This window comes from Epinephelus fuscoguttatus, linkage group LG6, assembly GCF_011397635.1.
Source record: "Epinephelus fuscoguttatus linkage group LG6, E.fuscoguttatus.final_Chr_v1".
Taxonomy (NCBI): Eukaryota; Metazoa; Chordata; class Actinopteri; order Perciformes; family Serranidae; genus Epinephelus; species Epinephelus fuscoguttatus.
The window spans coordinates 17,197,372-17,212,783 of NC_064757.1; the positions used below are offsets into that span (position 1 = coordinate 17,197,372).

Genomic DNA, 15,412 nt, shown 5'->3' on the forward strand with positions numbered 1-15,412 from the left:
GGTCTGGAACGTCGCCAGAGCATTTTTATACCTTAAAACATTTGTAAAAGTCATCCCCCTGCAATCTACAGGCTTCATTTTCATCACGCTGCGTGCATAGTGATATTGAGTGCTAAATCATGATCTAGTGATAGCTTTGGCTGTAAATTCCGATGCACGCTCACATCCAGGGATCCTCTTACATGACTGAAACTTTGTAAAGAATAAATTTTCCAGTAAGAACATATAGGTTTTCAGTGTTGGAGGAAAAAGCCTTTAGAGAAGTCACAAGGCGGGATGAGGTTGGGTCATGAGGTCCCCTACCTCTTCAAGGTTCATCAGGTCTCTTGAAAGCAAAACAATGGGAGTAGAGACATTAAGCAAAGAACTGCCCTAGATTTTTTTTTGCTCTGTCAATATTGAATAAATTACTTTTTACACATTTTGTTAAGAGACATGTTTGAGGGGAACTAACATTGATTTATATGAGCTGCTAGAGTTTTCAAAGTTGCAGAAAAATGTCGTCGTAACATTAACCAGACCACTGAGAACTCAAGGTTTGACATGCTATTTAAAACAATATATATATGTACAGCTGCTGCTATCTTTCAGTTTCAATACAATCTAATGAGAACGGCAAGGTGATTACGATCAGGGGCTGCTGCAAATATCAAATTCCCAGGGACAGAGTTTAGGAGAGGCCCCTCACAATTACACAGTATTCAGGAATGCAGAGCATGAACCACAGTAACATGGAGCTGAAGACAAAATGCTCACATCCCATTTTGGACGTTAAGCACACACCACGTGACAGACGAGGTTTACGAACAGCATAAAAATAAAAAAAAGTAGGAAAGTTTATCTTTCATGAAGAGCTGTTTCTGCGAACCCCAAATCGGTGCCACAATGCAACAAACTTCCACTCAATCCAAACTGCACACTTCTGCAAACAATTAGTGTTAACCCAAGAACTGTAAGCTGCTCAGAGAGAGCGAGGACAGAGAGACTGAGGGAGAAGGAGAGAAAGAGAGAAAGGGGGAGTGACTGGAGAAAGAGAGGGGTGCTTGTGCACAATTACAGCAGGGATTTATGGCCTGAGAAACAATTTATAAATCACAGCGCCTGAGCTAATGTGCTCCAGATTGTTCTCCATGCAGCTGCAATTTTGGTCTGCGTGAAACGGCATAATAAACCTGGCTGGAGGACATGTTTGGGTGGTGGTGGTGGTGGAGCAGGGAGAAAAGTTGAGTTTGTGGGTGGGGGCTGATGCGGGTGAGGTTGTGGGTTTGCAAACTTTTGGAGGTGTTTGGAACAAAGAAACTGAGAACTTTTTTTTTGGTGTGAGATTTTGCTGAGGTGCCATTCTTGTTTGTTTCAGTCGACAGAGAAAGAGCAAATAAGAAGGTTTGTGCAAAAATCTCAGAAATATAAATTCCCAAACCATGCAAGGACCAATTACGGGATGTGTTCTATGGTAATAGTGGGCTTACACAGTAGCAGGACAGTAAATGCAACAAAACTGTAACTGAATAATTACTCAAGTTTCCACTGAGAAACAATTTAAGTCTCCAGCCGTAAACCTAAGACAGTTTTATGACCTCATTGTGAAACTGTGAACTATAACCTTTTAATTACACTCTCCACATGAGCGAAAATGAATTTTAGGTTATAATAAGAAAAGACAAATGTTGCAAACCGATCCCTTCATTGTGGCTACAGGCTGGTGTGGACGAAGGGATCGGATGTGCTGAGGGGAAGCCTGGGCTTTTGTGGCCACTCAGCCAACTGGCCCTGAACCTTGACCTCTAACCCTTCACCCTGGGGGGCAAACAAAGCTCTGAGTGACATCTGAAACTAGACACTCTGTGGGGAGAGAGTGTCTGGACAGGACTCAAATAACCCCATTAACTCTGCAGAAAAGATTTATGGCTTTTTATTCTTGCCCGTGCAAAATCTTGAACGCTGACGAGTCCCGTGGATCCGTCAAAGACAATTAGAGGTGTGCACCCAGTTTCGTCTTGTTTACTCGCCAACACCTCCATCTTGCACGAAGATAAGCAGAGAAAAAAGTTCCATAATTAACGACTCCGGGTAGAGTTGTGATTAGCGGTGATACACACATATGCCAGCAGTTAGTCTGTATCCAAATAAATTCTGCTTAATACGAACAACATGAAGCTAATCTTCAGGCGGTTTTAAGAGAGTCACTGATGCATATTCACCAGCACCTCTGATGGATTCTATACAATGGATTACGTAAACAGCTCTGGCATTAGTATACTGTAAACAAAAACAGAGAGAAAAGTTGATGGTAAATGTGCTGCGGTGAATGCGGGCCTCCGTCGCCAGAATGCTGAAAGCCACTGTAGTATTTAAATCAGGCAAGGAGGGAGGAAGACTGGGCCAAGCATTCTGTAGCTCAGCTGTGAGGCTCTAAGCCGTTGCCCTAGGGTCTTTGTCCTGCCTTTCAGGGCAAGTCTGAGGTAGTCAAAGACCCTATTCATGACCGGCGCTCCCCCTGCCAACACACCCATACAGCCCCAGTCAAGTCAGCCGAGAGCTATAGAGCCTTCCCATTTCACACGAGAATCAGACCTGCCCCTAAAGCCTGCTTCAGGGATTTCCAATAGCCAACCCCTCCAACCCATGTACAAATCAAACAAAAGGGCTCCTTGGCCTACTCCATGTCATATAGGGCTGATTAGATCTTTTTTTTTCTAATGTAGCTACTCTAAATTTGAGGCAAATAAGTCAGTCACATTTGTAGGGATTTAGTATACAGCCATGTAAATGGATGAGGGATTATGTCAGCGGATGACGCGGAGCGGCCATCCAACACCCTATCGTTATCATTCAATAATACAAGATTCACCTCATCCCTATTTTAAAGAAACAGACAAACATGAGTATGTCAAATGATAAAGTCACAGAGCAAGGACATCTAATCACACTAGTCATCTGAGGCAGGCACAAGGGGGAATCCCTCTATCACCACTCATGTCCGAGGAGCACAAGACCCTTGACAACAGCCATTACTCATAAATAATCATTACCTCATCATTTTAAATTGAGCAGATAAGGTCAGGCAAGAGCCATATTCTTCGGCCGAGGCCAGACTGAAAAAAAAATATCAAGACGTTTCTGCTGCTTCTGCTGTTTATTCTAACAGGATCCACAAGTCTGGGTGCAGATAAGGAGGCTACACAGTTGGGATGACTTGCGCCTCTGCCACGCTTTAATTGAATTTGTTGCTCCGCAGAACATTGTGACTTCTTAACAAGTACAATTGGTTTACGAGGGTAACTAGGGGAAGCAAGGGGCACCTAAGGGTTACGTTCTTATCAATATTAGGACAAGCAAGCTCATGAGAAAACAGTACTTACGTGTGCGATATTCCAATTTCTAATTATCTCTAACCAAAAATTATTTTACCTTACCTCAACACTCAAAGAATTGAAAGACTTATTTTAATTAATTCCATAGTTATTTCACAAGAGCAAATATGGCCGTCAATAACAGCAAAATAAATCTGGGTTTAATTCCATAACTACCTAGGCTCATCTTTTCCTCTTGTATTCTTAGACAAAGTTAGTAAAAGTAACCCCAAAGTAGCACATGTCCCATTTATATAAAAGTATTAAAACATGGAAAAATTCCCTGTGGCTCCGTTTAAGATTTATGTAGTCAAACATACTATCCATTACATACTCCACTTGTGTTTTTAGAGCCAGAGCTAAATTCAGATTACAGATGGCACGTCAGTCTCTCAGTTACATCATCAGTTACAGCTCTAAGTTTATAGCATAAGTGAGTTATAATCTTTATTTATACATAAGTATTAAGTGAGAGACAGATCCACGCTGTGACATGAAGTAAATAAAAGATTATCGGTGAAGTAATAATTTACATGAATTGAAGCTAACCCAAATCAGCTATAATCTGCCAAAGGTCTGTAGGTTGCACGTGTACGCAGGTGCAATGTGTTGACGTGACATGTGTCCGTCAGGGGACGTGAGCCGCTCCGGCAGGCCAAACTTGCTCCACCATTACGGGGACAAACTCAGTGGGAAGCAGCCAAACTGATTTATAACTTCAACAAGAAGAACAGCTGCTCTGCTCGCTGTCAACTAACCTCATCCTGGACGGATATCCATCCACTTCTTAATTTAGTATGACCACTACAACCTCACTGATACTACGCACATACTGCATGACATGGCCTTTCACAGACGCGGCACAGCAAGAACACATTTCTACGTGAACTGAAGCGAAGCCCGATACAAATCTTCGTAGTGCTGATGCAACATGTGCAGGATCTGATAGCCTCCTGCTGTTTGCTGATTGGGCCTCAGCTGTAAGGGAATGGTGAAGCATTGTGGTCGACGGTGGAGAAACAGCGCTCTGTGGGAGACAGAATCCCTCAGATAAGTGAGTGCCTCAAGGTCTGGAAGCCGGCCCACCTCGGGATAACAGGCAAAGGAATAGCAGGACCCGTATCTGCCCCAGTTTATGCTCCCACCACCACATCTCATCAACAATCTCTCCTCCTGCCTTCTCTCTCTCTCTCTCTCTCTCTCTCCCTCTCTCGCTCTCTTGCTGCCTGCAGTGCTTAAACTGAAAACAGCTGCTTGGAATACCAGACTGATGAAATCCTGTTTAGAGCTTTTTCGTTTTCTTCCTGCTGTACAATCACGTTTTATTAGCATGGAGTGAAGCGTTTAAGGTACAATTACAGAGGGAAAACATTTCTTTATGTGAGCTAAACAGTAGTGGTTATGGCTATGAGTGGGCCACATACACTTATATGGGACAGTCCAGCAGCACAGCATACTGCCTTCCCCCACCCCCCAGTCTGTCAGTTAGATACAAGTATGACTACAAGTAAGGACTGTTTTCGCTATCAGCTAATCTGAAGGGTTCAATCAAATTACGCTGTCTGTAGCCGAAACAACAGTCGATTGATAAGATGATCAACAGGGATTAATCTGCATCTATTTTGATAATCAGTAGGACCCAATAACAAAATACAATACCAGTACATTTAAAGGTCCAGTGTGCAGGATTTAGGGACGTCTATTGGCAGAACATCATATTCGTAACTATGTTTTAATTAGTGTGTAATCACCTGAAAATAAGAATCATTGTGTTTTCGTTACCTTAGAATGAGCAGCTTATATCTATATATGGAGGGGTTCCTCGTCTATACAGTCCGCCATGTTGTTCTACAGCAGCCCAGATCGGGCAAAAGCTGGCTCTAGATAGGGCCATTCGTGTTTTCGCATTGGCTTCCGTAGTTCTCCAACACATTTGGCACACAGGTGACGTTTAAGATGATTGCGATCTGCAACCTCACCGCTAGATGCCACTAAATCCTACACACTAGACCTTTAAAGTGATACCAAAACAAATTAAGTACTTCATTTAATATCATTTTGTCTCCTTCATTGGATACCAGTCATATGATTGGAAGTACTTAGTTTATGCTGGCAGATGCCTCAAGTATGTAGTATAGCCATTCTTCTGAACGTGTTGGTGGCATCTTGTCACGCTGAACTGCCAACTATGTCAAAAAAACTGCACTCGACTTCACCACACTACAGACTTTGCGGGTTGTAGCTGCTGTAGTAGTGGGCTGATCACATGAAACATCAAATCGAAGAACACTTGCGGTTATCGGCTGTGAGCAAAATCATATAAACAGTCTTTTTTTTCTAGATCTGGGTACAAAAAGGATCAAATGCAGGTATCCTTGATTGGAGACGTTTTGATACTACTTGGTACTGGGTTATTTCAGTCATGGTATCGTACTGATACCAGCACTAGTTTATCACTTAGTAGTTGCAGACATGTTTCAAGCAAGCATTCCCAGAATATTCACTGATTCTCAACTGTGACTATTTGATGTTTTTCTCTACCACATTTGACAATAAACTCAATATCTTTGGGTTTTTTATTGTTGGTCATACAAATAAGCCTGGGCTCTTTTCCATTTTCTAGAAGTTTACAGTTTATATATTAAATATATTTAATTAACAGCTGCAGCCATGAATCATGCATTTAGTTTAACTAACAGATCATCAACCAAAATATGTTTGATGTCTGACATGCTGATGTAACCAAAACAGAAAGCAGAAGCTGCAAAGAGCTCATGTTTGGATTCAAAATGATTTTACAAGATAAATGAGTTTAACAGTTTATCCATGATCAGATATTGTTCCAGGACACATAGTTTCAGGACTGTGGTCACTTGGGAGTGAGTCTGACCACCTTCCTGATAAATCCAGGGGCCCACCCTCATCCCTCCCATCCCCCCCTTTGCACCAGGGCTCCAGGTTAAGACCACAGAACAGACATGACTAAGCTGGTATTCACATGACACATGATACATGTCTCCACCTCCCACATCTTCATCTCCCAGAGCTTTAATTCATGGTAAAAACTTTTTTGATAATTAGCAGCTGTGGAGGACGGCAGATAGCAAGCTTTGTATTTCCACCACTCCAGACTCAACTCTTCTGTCTCTGAGTTTCATAATAGCTCAACCAAGCAGTGACCATCCCCTACACAAGGACTGCAATTGTTTGAAAGTGTAGACCCAACACGTGTAGACATGACCAGCAGTTTCCTCAATAAGTAGCTAGAGATTTTTTGTTTACTGAAAAGCTTTAATATCTAACTCTACAGCAGCTTTTTTGTTGTTGTTTTTGATGTCAAACAGACATGGTCAACAACACGTCGTTAAAGTGCTTCAAAGCTATAAAGAGATTTTGGTGTGAACTCAGGTTGTTAGGGATGTTCACCTTTGGCCAAATGTCTCTCTTGAAAACACAAGTTTGCCCAAATTTTTTAACAGGGAAAAAGCAATGTACCAAACCGCGGAGCAGCTCCAGCCAAACACAGCGAATGAGAAAAACACATTAATTGATAAAAACACATTTGCACACATATTCATCTTGGCACATCAAAGGGATTCATTGATGTCACTGAACATGGGGAGTCTGCGGCTAGAGAGGGGAGATGTTGGTTATCCTTTCCTCAAAGGGTGCTGAGATGCTCCTGATGGGCCCCGCGCTCGAGAAGCCAGAGAGCGCTATAAACAGAATTTCTAATGTCAGGCGGGCGGGTGGGTGGGTTTAGGTAGTGAACTAGCAGGCTATGGGGTAGTGGGAGGAATTGACGCCAGCTCATGCTTTCCACAGAGACCAAAGAGGGAAGGATACAGACCAGGACTGACACCATTTCACACAGTTCTATACAAGTGATGTTAGGAAGTCAGCGTGAGCATCAACGGTCTGAAAACTGAACGCATGATCCTGTAAGACTGTATAAGAAAGGCTGTATGTGAAGCTACAGATTACAGAAGTGTTTCTTTCCACTCTGACACCTACTAATTTCAATGTCTGTCACACACTGAGTGAATTTATACATGTAAAGTGGAATATTTGCAAACTGCTCTGACTATACAATCACCACTATACACTGCTTTGCTTTGTGTTGCACTAATTAGGCCTGTCCTTGAGTACCCCTGTGTCACAAAAGTAACTGCTGAGACACACAGTTGTTGAGATACACAACAATTTCAACTGTAATCAATTAAAATGCTTCTATTTTAAAATGTGAAAGTGCACGCATCAGTCCAAACATCCCTCCTCCTCCTCAAACTAAAATCATGACGAATCTAATATTTCAAAAACGTTTATTATTTTGCCAAATTTAATTTAATTTCCTCAAGCCCTAGCACTGAGTTTATTATCAGAATGAATCACTCCAGGCGAGAGCTCTCAGCCAGCGATGGCATTTCTGCGGTCGCTCGCGATCTGTTTTTAATTGAACAGTGCCACTAAATTGATGTAGATGTGTTTGCCTTTGAAGGAAAAATCTTTTAAAAACTATAAACCCAGTCAAAAATGTTAGCTCTGTTGACACAGCGCTTGGTTGAAAAAATATTTGCCGCGCTAACATTCAGGAACACAACACTGAGGGTTGTCAGAATGTGAGCCCTGTACACTGTTCCCTCTGTTGCAAAGTATCCACAGAGCCTCACCTGAGCACCCCTCCCCACCCCTCCTCTCCATCAACCCCCGACACTCACAGACCTTACACACACAAACGTGCAGCACGCATGGATGCATGTGTGCACATTCGCATATGCAAGCAAGGTGAGCGAAATGCCAAGTGAGCCACCTGATGAAAAGACACCTCCACACAAACAGCGTTTGCTTATGCAGGGTGAGGCCCTTTTATTCAGTGGGACAATGTCTGTGTTGACTTTTTCTTTGTCTGCACATTTTTAAGCACCAAAAGCAGCAGAAAAAACGGGGGGAGGAAAAAAAAAGAAGTCAGAGAGGCATGCAATCGTAGCCACCGACATGTTCAGACTTATACAAGCTCTCCATTCATATCTCAATCTCAAACAATTTTCTATTCAACAATCATGCTCAGGAGTTGGAGTGTCCCGCTGCGCATTTGATGAAGATACATTCGAGCGGTTAACCTCGCTCTCGCATACGTGCCACCTCTCACACACAAGAGGCATTTCACTCTTTGGTGATGATGATGATGTACTAGCAGAGTTATCTAAAAGTGCTGATGAGGCTGACAAGAGGTGGCGTCAAAGCAGAGTGTGTGCTCACCAATTAAATCTGGCACCAGTCTGTCACTACGGGAACAATGTGGCGATAATCACATCAATGAATTGACAAACAATAAGCTGGATTTGTCGGACTGACTTGGTAGGAAGGGGGGAAAAAAGAAAACTCTCTCTGGGCCCGGCACACCACAGCAGGCAGAAGTCTGGTGGAACATCTCTGCAAACATAAAAAACCTCCCTCCCCAGCTCTCAGTGGATTACAGCAGAATGTCAGCTCTGAGCAGGCTTTAAATCAGTTATGCTTGGCCCTCAGGGGAACTCTGTGCTGATCCCATGTAGGCCTGTCTCTCATTGCTCATGATAGGGTTGCCACATCCAAATTTAAAAGTTCGGGCCTCAAATCCTTCATCGTTCTGCACATTGCTGAGTGAAATCACTGCACGATGACTCTTGAGCAACATCTCGTATCTATTACTGAGCAGTGTGTTCCCTTAAATGCTGATATGTGCGGAATACATAGGCATTACACTGCTTCAGTACTTTAATATTACGCAAAGATGTCAGACCGGAAGGGGCAGTTGTAAATAGATGCATGCAGGAAATGGAAAAAAAACATGCCTCACACACACGTGCACACATTATTCTATCTGTAATTACAAAAATATATATATTTTACTCAAGGCAATGAAGCTAAGAGCTGCAGAGGAGTCTGTCAGCTGGCAATAATCACGTGATCTGTTAGCGAGCCATAACTTTAATATGTCTCCATGCAGCACAAGTACAACCACATACCACACCACACTTATAAAACAAATCTGTCAGTCCCAGCAGGGCTTTCCAAGACACACACTATAATACACTGGGATTGTTTGTGAGAAGTGGCAACACAAATTAGGCTACCCTGTGGGCAAATTTTTTTTATCTCACAAGCCAATCAGCATATTCCACACAATGATGATGCCTGATAAATGGGGCCGAGGAGTTCGGTTAAACTAAGTTGTTGGCCAGGCGTGGGTGCAGGCCGCTGGTAAATATCATCTGTATTGAACTTCATCCACAGGTGTAAACAAATCAAACCCCCAGAATGCGAGCCTAAAAAGGTGCTAAGTCGAACCTCTCTCATCAATCAAATTCACTGCGTTAAGCCACAGGCAATATGGAGGACCTTAAGACATCTGCTAAGTATGCCAGCCATTGTCTGCCTGCATGTTTTCTGCCACGCTGATGATTGACACAGTCAGCTCACCCTGTCCCATTGACCTCATTCTTTTCTCTTTCTAACATGGAGGATTATACCTCTGAATTTTAAATCCTCTCCAATTATTTGCTACTTTGCCTCGAGTAACAAGAACAGCAGTTTTTAATTTTCAACTTTGCTTTCCTGGACAAAAACACAAGACAGTGAGCGGCTTTCATACAAGACACAAGACAAAACAAAGCAGAGACTAGATAATGGGCTGCTAAAAATTCAGACAGTTACTTAAGACTGTTTGCTCCTTAATTATACTAAACACATCCAACAAAGTTTCCTGCTAAAAAATCTGTCAGAAAAAGCACAGCACGTTACGCTGCATTTACATTCCCGCGTGTTTATCTCTGACATTATCCTCTTCGAAGCTCTGGTGGCCAGAAGCAACAAGATAGACGATCTACACACAGTGGTATGTATCACCTAGTGTGAGCAGAGTAGCCATTTAGTTAATGAGCCCCAATGGAGACCTCCAATGAAGCCATCAAGACTGCTCAGAATAACAATGGTCAACTAACGCCTTTCTAATTGAATGGAAGGTAGAGGGAGGCGAGGGGAGTGGGCCTGGAACAGTGAAAAGGAGACAGAAAAAAAGGGAAGGGGGGGGCAAAGAGGGGGCCTTTTCAGTCAGATGCCTGCCAGGCCTTAACGAAAGTACTTGTTTTTCGGGGGGGATGTGACATGGATTGGGGGATGGACGAACTCGGAGGAACACAGCTCTCCAGCAGGGATTATTTCAAGGAAGTTTGCATAGTTAAATTGCATTTAATAGGTTGCCATCCCAAATAGTGTTGGTGAAACTGCTTAAAATCTTGCATGTTTGTTAGGAATCAGCGTCCATTGTCACTACATATGACATGTTCTTTGACCTTAGTGTGGGCTGTTTTTTTATATCATGAACTTACTTCTGTGACTTTATTTGTCATGTCTGCAGCATTGCTAACTGCTGTGAAATCATTGTACAGCCTCCACGCTTTATTAGCCTGTCGTTAAGGCGTGTTAAAATGTGAAATGTATGGATTATACTGGAGAAACCAAAGCAACTATAATCCCAGCGCTGGCTGAAAGCCCTTAACAAGCTTCGTGGACGACTGATGTGATGCAACAAGTCAATGAATCATTGCGAACTCCGCATCAACAACACTTACTTAAGAGTGTCAACCTTATCTAGGCTTTTTAAAAGTCCCTGCACAACAGCTGTCACAGACACGGCAGCGAAATGCCTCCCATGTGTGTCAAAGCAAGGTATTACATTGTGTTGCTGAAGGATATGACTTCAGGAACAGGTTATTTTTTTTTATACTTTCTGCAGGGAATGTGTGCAAAAAGCCTGTAGGGTTCAAAAGCAGTGATAGTGGCTTGACTGCATACTGAGGGAAGGCCTTCCTTAAAAACACAAGTGCAAACACAAAGGCAATCTTGCACTTCTAAAATACATTCTTTTGAAGAATACTTGCATCTACAGTGCAAAATATAAGAAACTAATGGTGGAAGCATATTAAATAAAAGCATGTTTAGTAAAGCAAGGTCACTTTAAAGTATGATCAACGTGCAGCATGGGTGTTGCAGGATATTTTCGACAAGGAGTTGCCATAAATCATTCAAAAATAATACAGGAAAACAAAGAATGACTAATGTGTCTGAACTTTGAGCCGATTGAGAAGTTGTCAAATGCACGGCTTGTGGAGGGGGTGGGTGGTAGGGAGAAATTTATATCCCCAAAAAAAGAACAAAGAAGTAGTTAGTACTCCTTGAGAGGCCACTCGGAGGGAATATGGCGGTCTGGCAGTGCACAAGGAACTTTTACGCACGGCCAAAGTTTTTGCAGAGCGCGAGCAAACGAGGAAAAGGGAGGAAAGGGTAACATATCCACAGGGGGGAACTTACTGTTCGTGCACTCGGAGACAGTGACCCGTTGGATAGGTATGGATTGGTAAGGTCTGGGATCATGAGAAACGGGTAGCCTGGATAGTGAGGACTCTTAAAAAAGCCACCATCTTGCTGCCTCCTCAGTGCTGCAAGGAGAAAGAAAAGTGAGGGTTGATATAAAGGCACAAAAGCGACACAATTGCCAGCTGTGGCACATGAAGAGGTTTAGTTATGTATGTTTTTTACCTTCATTGAAGTAGTCTCTTGCTTTCTCATAACTTTCTGAGTCTGGTCTGGTTTGGGGGCGCCTCTCAGCTTGCTGACAAGGGGAGAAATATACACACGGAGGGGGAGAAACTATTGAAACTTTCAACACTATTATTATTTCTCTTCACGCTGGGCAGCATGAGACGCTTTTTATATATTTGCAATGTCCTTACCTCTGAGTCTGACGAGCTGCTGTTGTTTTCCGACTCGTTCACTAAGGAGGATTTCACATCATCCAAATCCCTTTCCGCTGACACATTTTCGGATATCTTTTCCTCCTGCTCCCCTTCGTCTTTAAACGAAATCATCTCATCATTGGCCCCCAAATCATCCCCACCACCTCCGTTCAGCTGAGGCATTTTTGCAGGATAGATCGTATCGAGGTGAGGCGAGAAACAAACAAAACAAAAAAACAATCGCAGTATATTTTTATATGATCAGATCAATGTAGTCCAAACGTGTCACTGGAGTAGTAAACTAACTACAAGAAAAAGTGTTCATGTTTCAAAAGCCCCTTTTCATCCTCTGAACGTGCTCCACTGGTCCATGACGAGCCTCGCGATAATAATCCACAGTTAAAGTTGCGACAGAGGCAGAAAATATCGCAGGATATTTTGGCGTCGGCGGCCGGATGCGCAGCAACTTGGCAAAGTTTGGTCTCCTTCGCAGCTTGTGGACAACTTGTGGCCCCTGTGTGTGTCTCCTTGTTGTGCTGCTGAGGAATGGGACTCTCTCTCCTCCTCCTACAGAGCCCGGGGACCACATAAACTACAGTCCGAGCGACCGAGCGGGGGTTACTCAAGAACAAGGAACGCGTCCGATATGATCTCCTTTAATATCCATGTGTGAGAAAACAATGGCTCGAGTTTAAAAAAAAAAAGAAAAAGAAAACACGAGACGATCAGGCTGCAGTTTTCTCCACTTCTCACTCGCTTCTTGTTTTTTCCTCCCTAACAAGCGACGATCTGCAGTTTCTTCCTCTTGCAAAGTTTATCAAGGAGAAATAAAAGCCGATGCAAGTGTGTATAAAAATGTTCAACTGGACGTGGTCGCCCTTTCCCTCCACATTGCTGCCGGGGAATGCGCCCTGAAAAACTACTTGGTTGTTCAAGTGGAAGAAAAGCGCAGCCCGTCCGTAGGGGAGGAGTTTGCACTGAAAACCGACACTTCATTCACCACCATGTAGATCAGCTATTCTTCACCCTCAAGCCACCAACGCACAGCCACCGCAGCATGCAGTGAAATGAGGGCATTTGGACGGAATAATGGAGGTTTGCAAATGGAGAGATACAGTAACCAAACACATAGGGCAGAATGAGCCAGTTATTTATAGCAGTATTATTATTAGTATTAATGCTGACTTTATTTTGTAAAGGATCACTCAGTCAATTTTGCATGTGCTATGAGAATAAACTTATGTTTTCTTATGGGAAGTTGAAGGAAACTTAAGCAGCACCAATCTATCATGTGGTGATCAGCTGATACCTACGCAATATTGTCAGGGAAAGACACGAGTGTAGGTTTTGTTTCAACATTTGGGAGGACACATATGTAATCAGTGGGTTAAGGGGTCCAGAAAAAATTCAGACACTTTGATTTAGTGCATTCAGGTGACATGTATGCATCAATTTGTGCATTTATGACTTTTTTTATGTGCATTTTAATTTTGCTGCTTTTCTGTTTCTATTAATATAGAGGGGGATGTGTCCCCTCTTCCCCCCTTAAATCTACGCCTATGGGGCAAGAGACCACACTGCCTCCCTCTGTGTGAAAATGACAGACCAGGACTAAGTGAGAAAGTCATAATTACACACTGCCATGTAAATTGCACGTCTGTGTGTCCTAAAAACAATGCGCTGGGAAAGACAAAGCGCAATAACACCTGGGATAAGCAGGGGCCCATTGTGGCACAACTGTAGGCATGACAGAGAGAGGCAGCATGCAGGCCTCCTCTGACAGGACAGACCTCACTTCTCTGCCCCCACGGGCTGTAATACATGGCCCCATTGTTGATTTGAGGAACAGGACTGGAGGCCCTGTTTTGCAAGCAGTCTTGGAAGAAGGAGGAAGGGAAGTTGTTTCAGCTTTTTTTCTCCATTCCTGTGGAGTAACCTGCACATTAATCTGAACCATGACTCGGAGATGTGTTTTTTTTTTTTAAATGCACGAAAAAGAAATGTTTGCTCTCAAAGTTGCAAAGTTGGATGTACACACAGAAGTTAGCTGCTGCTCCTGTGTCCCTGAAGCTCTTTTAGAACATTTTCCATCCCCCATCCCATCTTCACCTGTCTCAGTCCAAGTCCAATGGACCTCAGACTTCTCTTTACTTCTGATGCAATTCGACAGGCTTCCCCCTGTTTGAGAAAAGAAGTCATTGATGTTGTCGACTGCGTGTCAGCAAGCTGAGGGTTGACTGACAATTCAGCAGTGTCTCCACGGGCCTCATTAGATCCACACTCCTCCTGGGTGTGAGTGTGTGCGCGCTCAGTGTGTGTATTTGTATTCAGTTAAAAGCAACATATACTGTAGTTGCATACTGCATCATCTATGAATTGCATGCCGGGTGGTTATGGATAGTGGGGTTTCTCAGACGCAGAGATACAGGTTTGCACTTGCTTGCACACACACACACAGGTGAATATTTGCCCTCAGGGCTACATATCATTGTTTTTCTTGGCTACAGTATGCAGGGAATGCATTCTCCAAATGATGCTCGCAAAAGATGTTCATCCACATTTGTGATGCAACCCTTTAGCCTGACACTGAGCTAAAATCTTTTTTTTTTTCCACCAAAAAAACGAAGATTTTCCCCCCCTAAATGTATCACATGTCAGAGATGTAATGGACTGTGCATGTCCCAGCAGGTGTAATTACAATTATTCAGTGCTCATGCACCATAGCTTTATGAATGATTAATAAAGAAATCAAATATTAAAACAAGTCAACACAGAAAAAATAATAATGACAGGCATAAGCAGTCGCTGGGCAGGAATATCTCTTAAATACTGACACTTCTCACACACGCACAAGTTTCAGCAGTGTGCTATTAAGCACCATTGGCATGCAGTAAGTAGACTGTTGTTCACAGTGAGCTGTAACAGAACAGCGAGACATAACACTTAGGTGATAAATGTAAAAAAAAAAAAATATCCAGCGTATCAGAAATGTTTTATTCCGAAGTGAGAAAGCCACCATTTCACAAACAAAAGGATGCCTATTGTTACAAAATGGATGCAGGCGTGACAATAAAGCAGACTAATTGATCGCTTTTAGCTTTAATGGAAGACATAATTATTACACATACATGTTTGCTGATTGAGAAATTTCAGGTATCTTTTATGTGTTTTGTTTTGGAGCTCCATGCGCTGGTTTAATCATTAAAGCATCTGCACTTTTGCTTTTTTTTGTAGAAAATCTGACAATGGAGTATTTGGTAAAAATAAATTTCTTCATACCTG

General features: G+C 42.8%; 1 protein-coding gene across 2 annotated transcripts in view; it reads right to left on the reverse strand.

Annotated features, from left to right (window-relative positions):
• The window catches only part of tcf7l1b (transcription factor 7 like 1b), a 34,640-nt gene extending 21,508 nt beyond the window's left edge, over positions 1 to 13,132 (reverse strand). The window contains exons 1-3 of one of the 2 annotated variants that reach the window (XM_049578968.1): positions 12,128 to 13,132; positions 11,934 to 12,006; positions 11,706 to 11,833 (exon numbers count right to left, since the gene is read on the reverse strand). In XM_049578968.1, coding sequence (XP_049434925.1) covers positions 11,706 to 11,833; positions 11,934 to 12,006; positions 12,128 to 12,313 — 387 coding nt within the window. In that variant the 5' untranslated portion in view covers positions 12,314 to 13,132. The remainder of the gene's footprint in view (positions 1 to 11,705; positions 11,834 to 11,933; positions 12,007 to 12,127) is intronic. The other variant, XM_049578969.1, reaches the window with a different exon arrangement.
• Between the last annotated feature and the right edge of the window lie 2,280 nt (positions 13,133 to 15,412).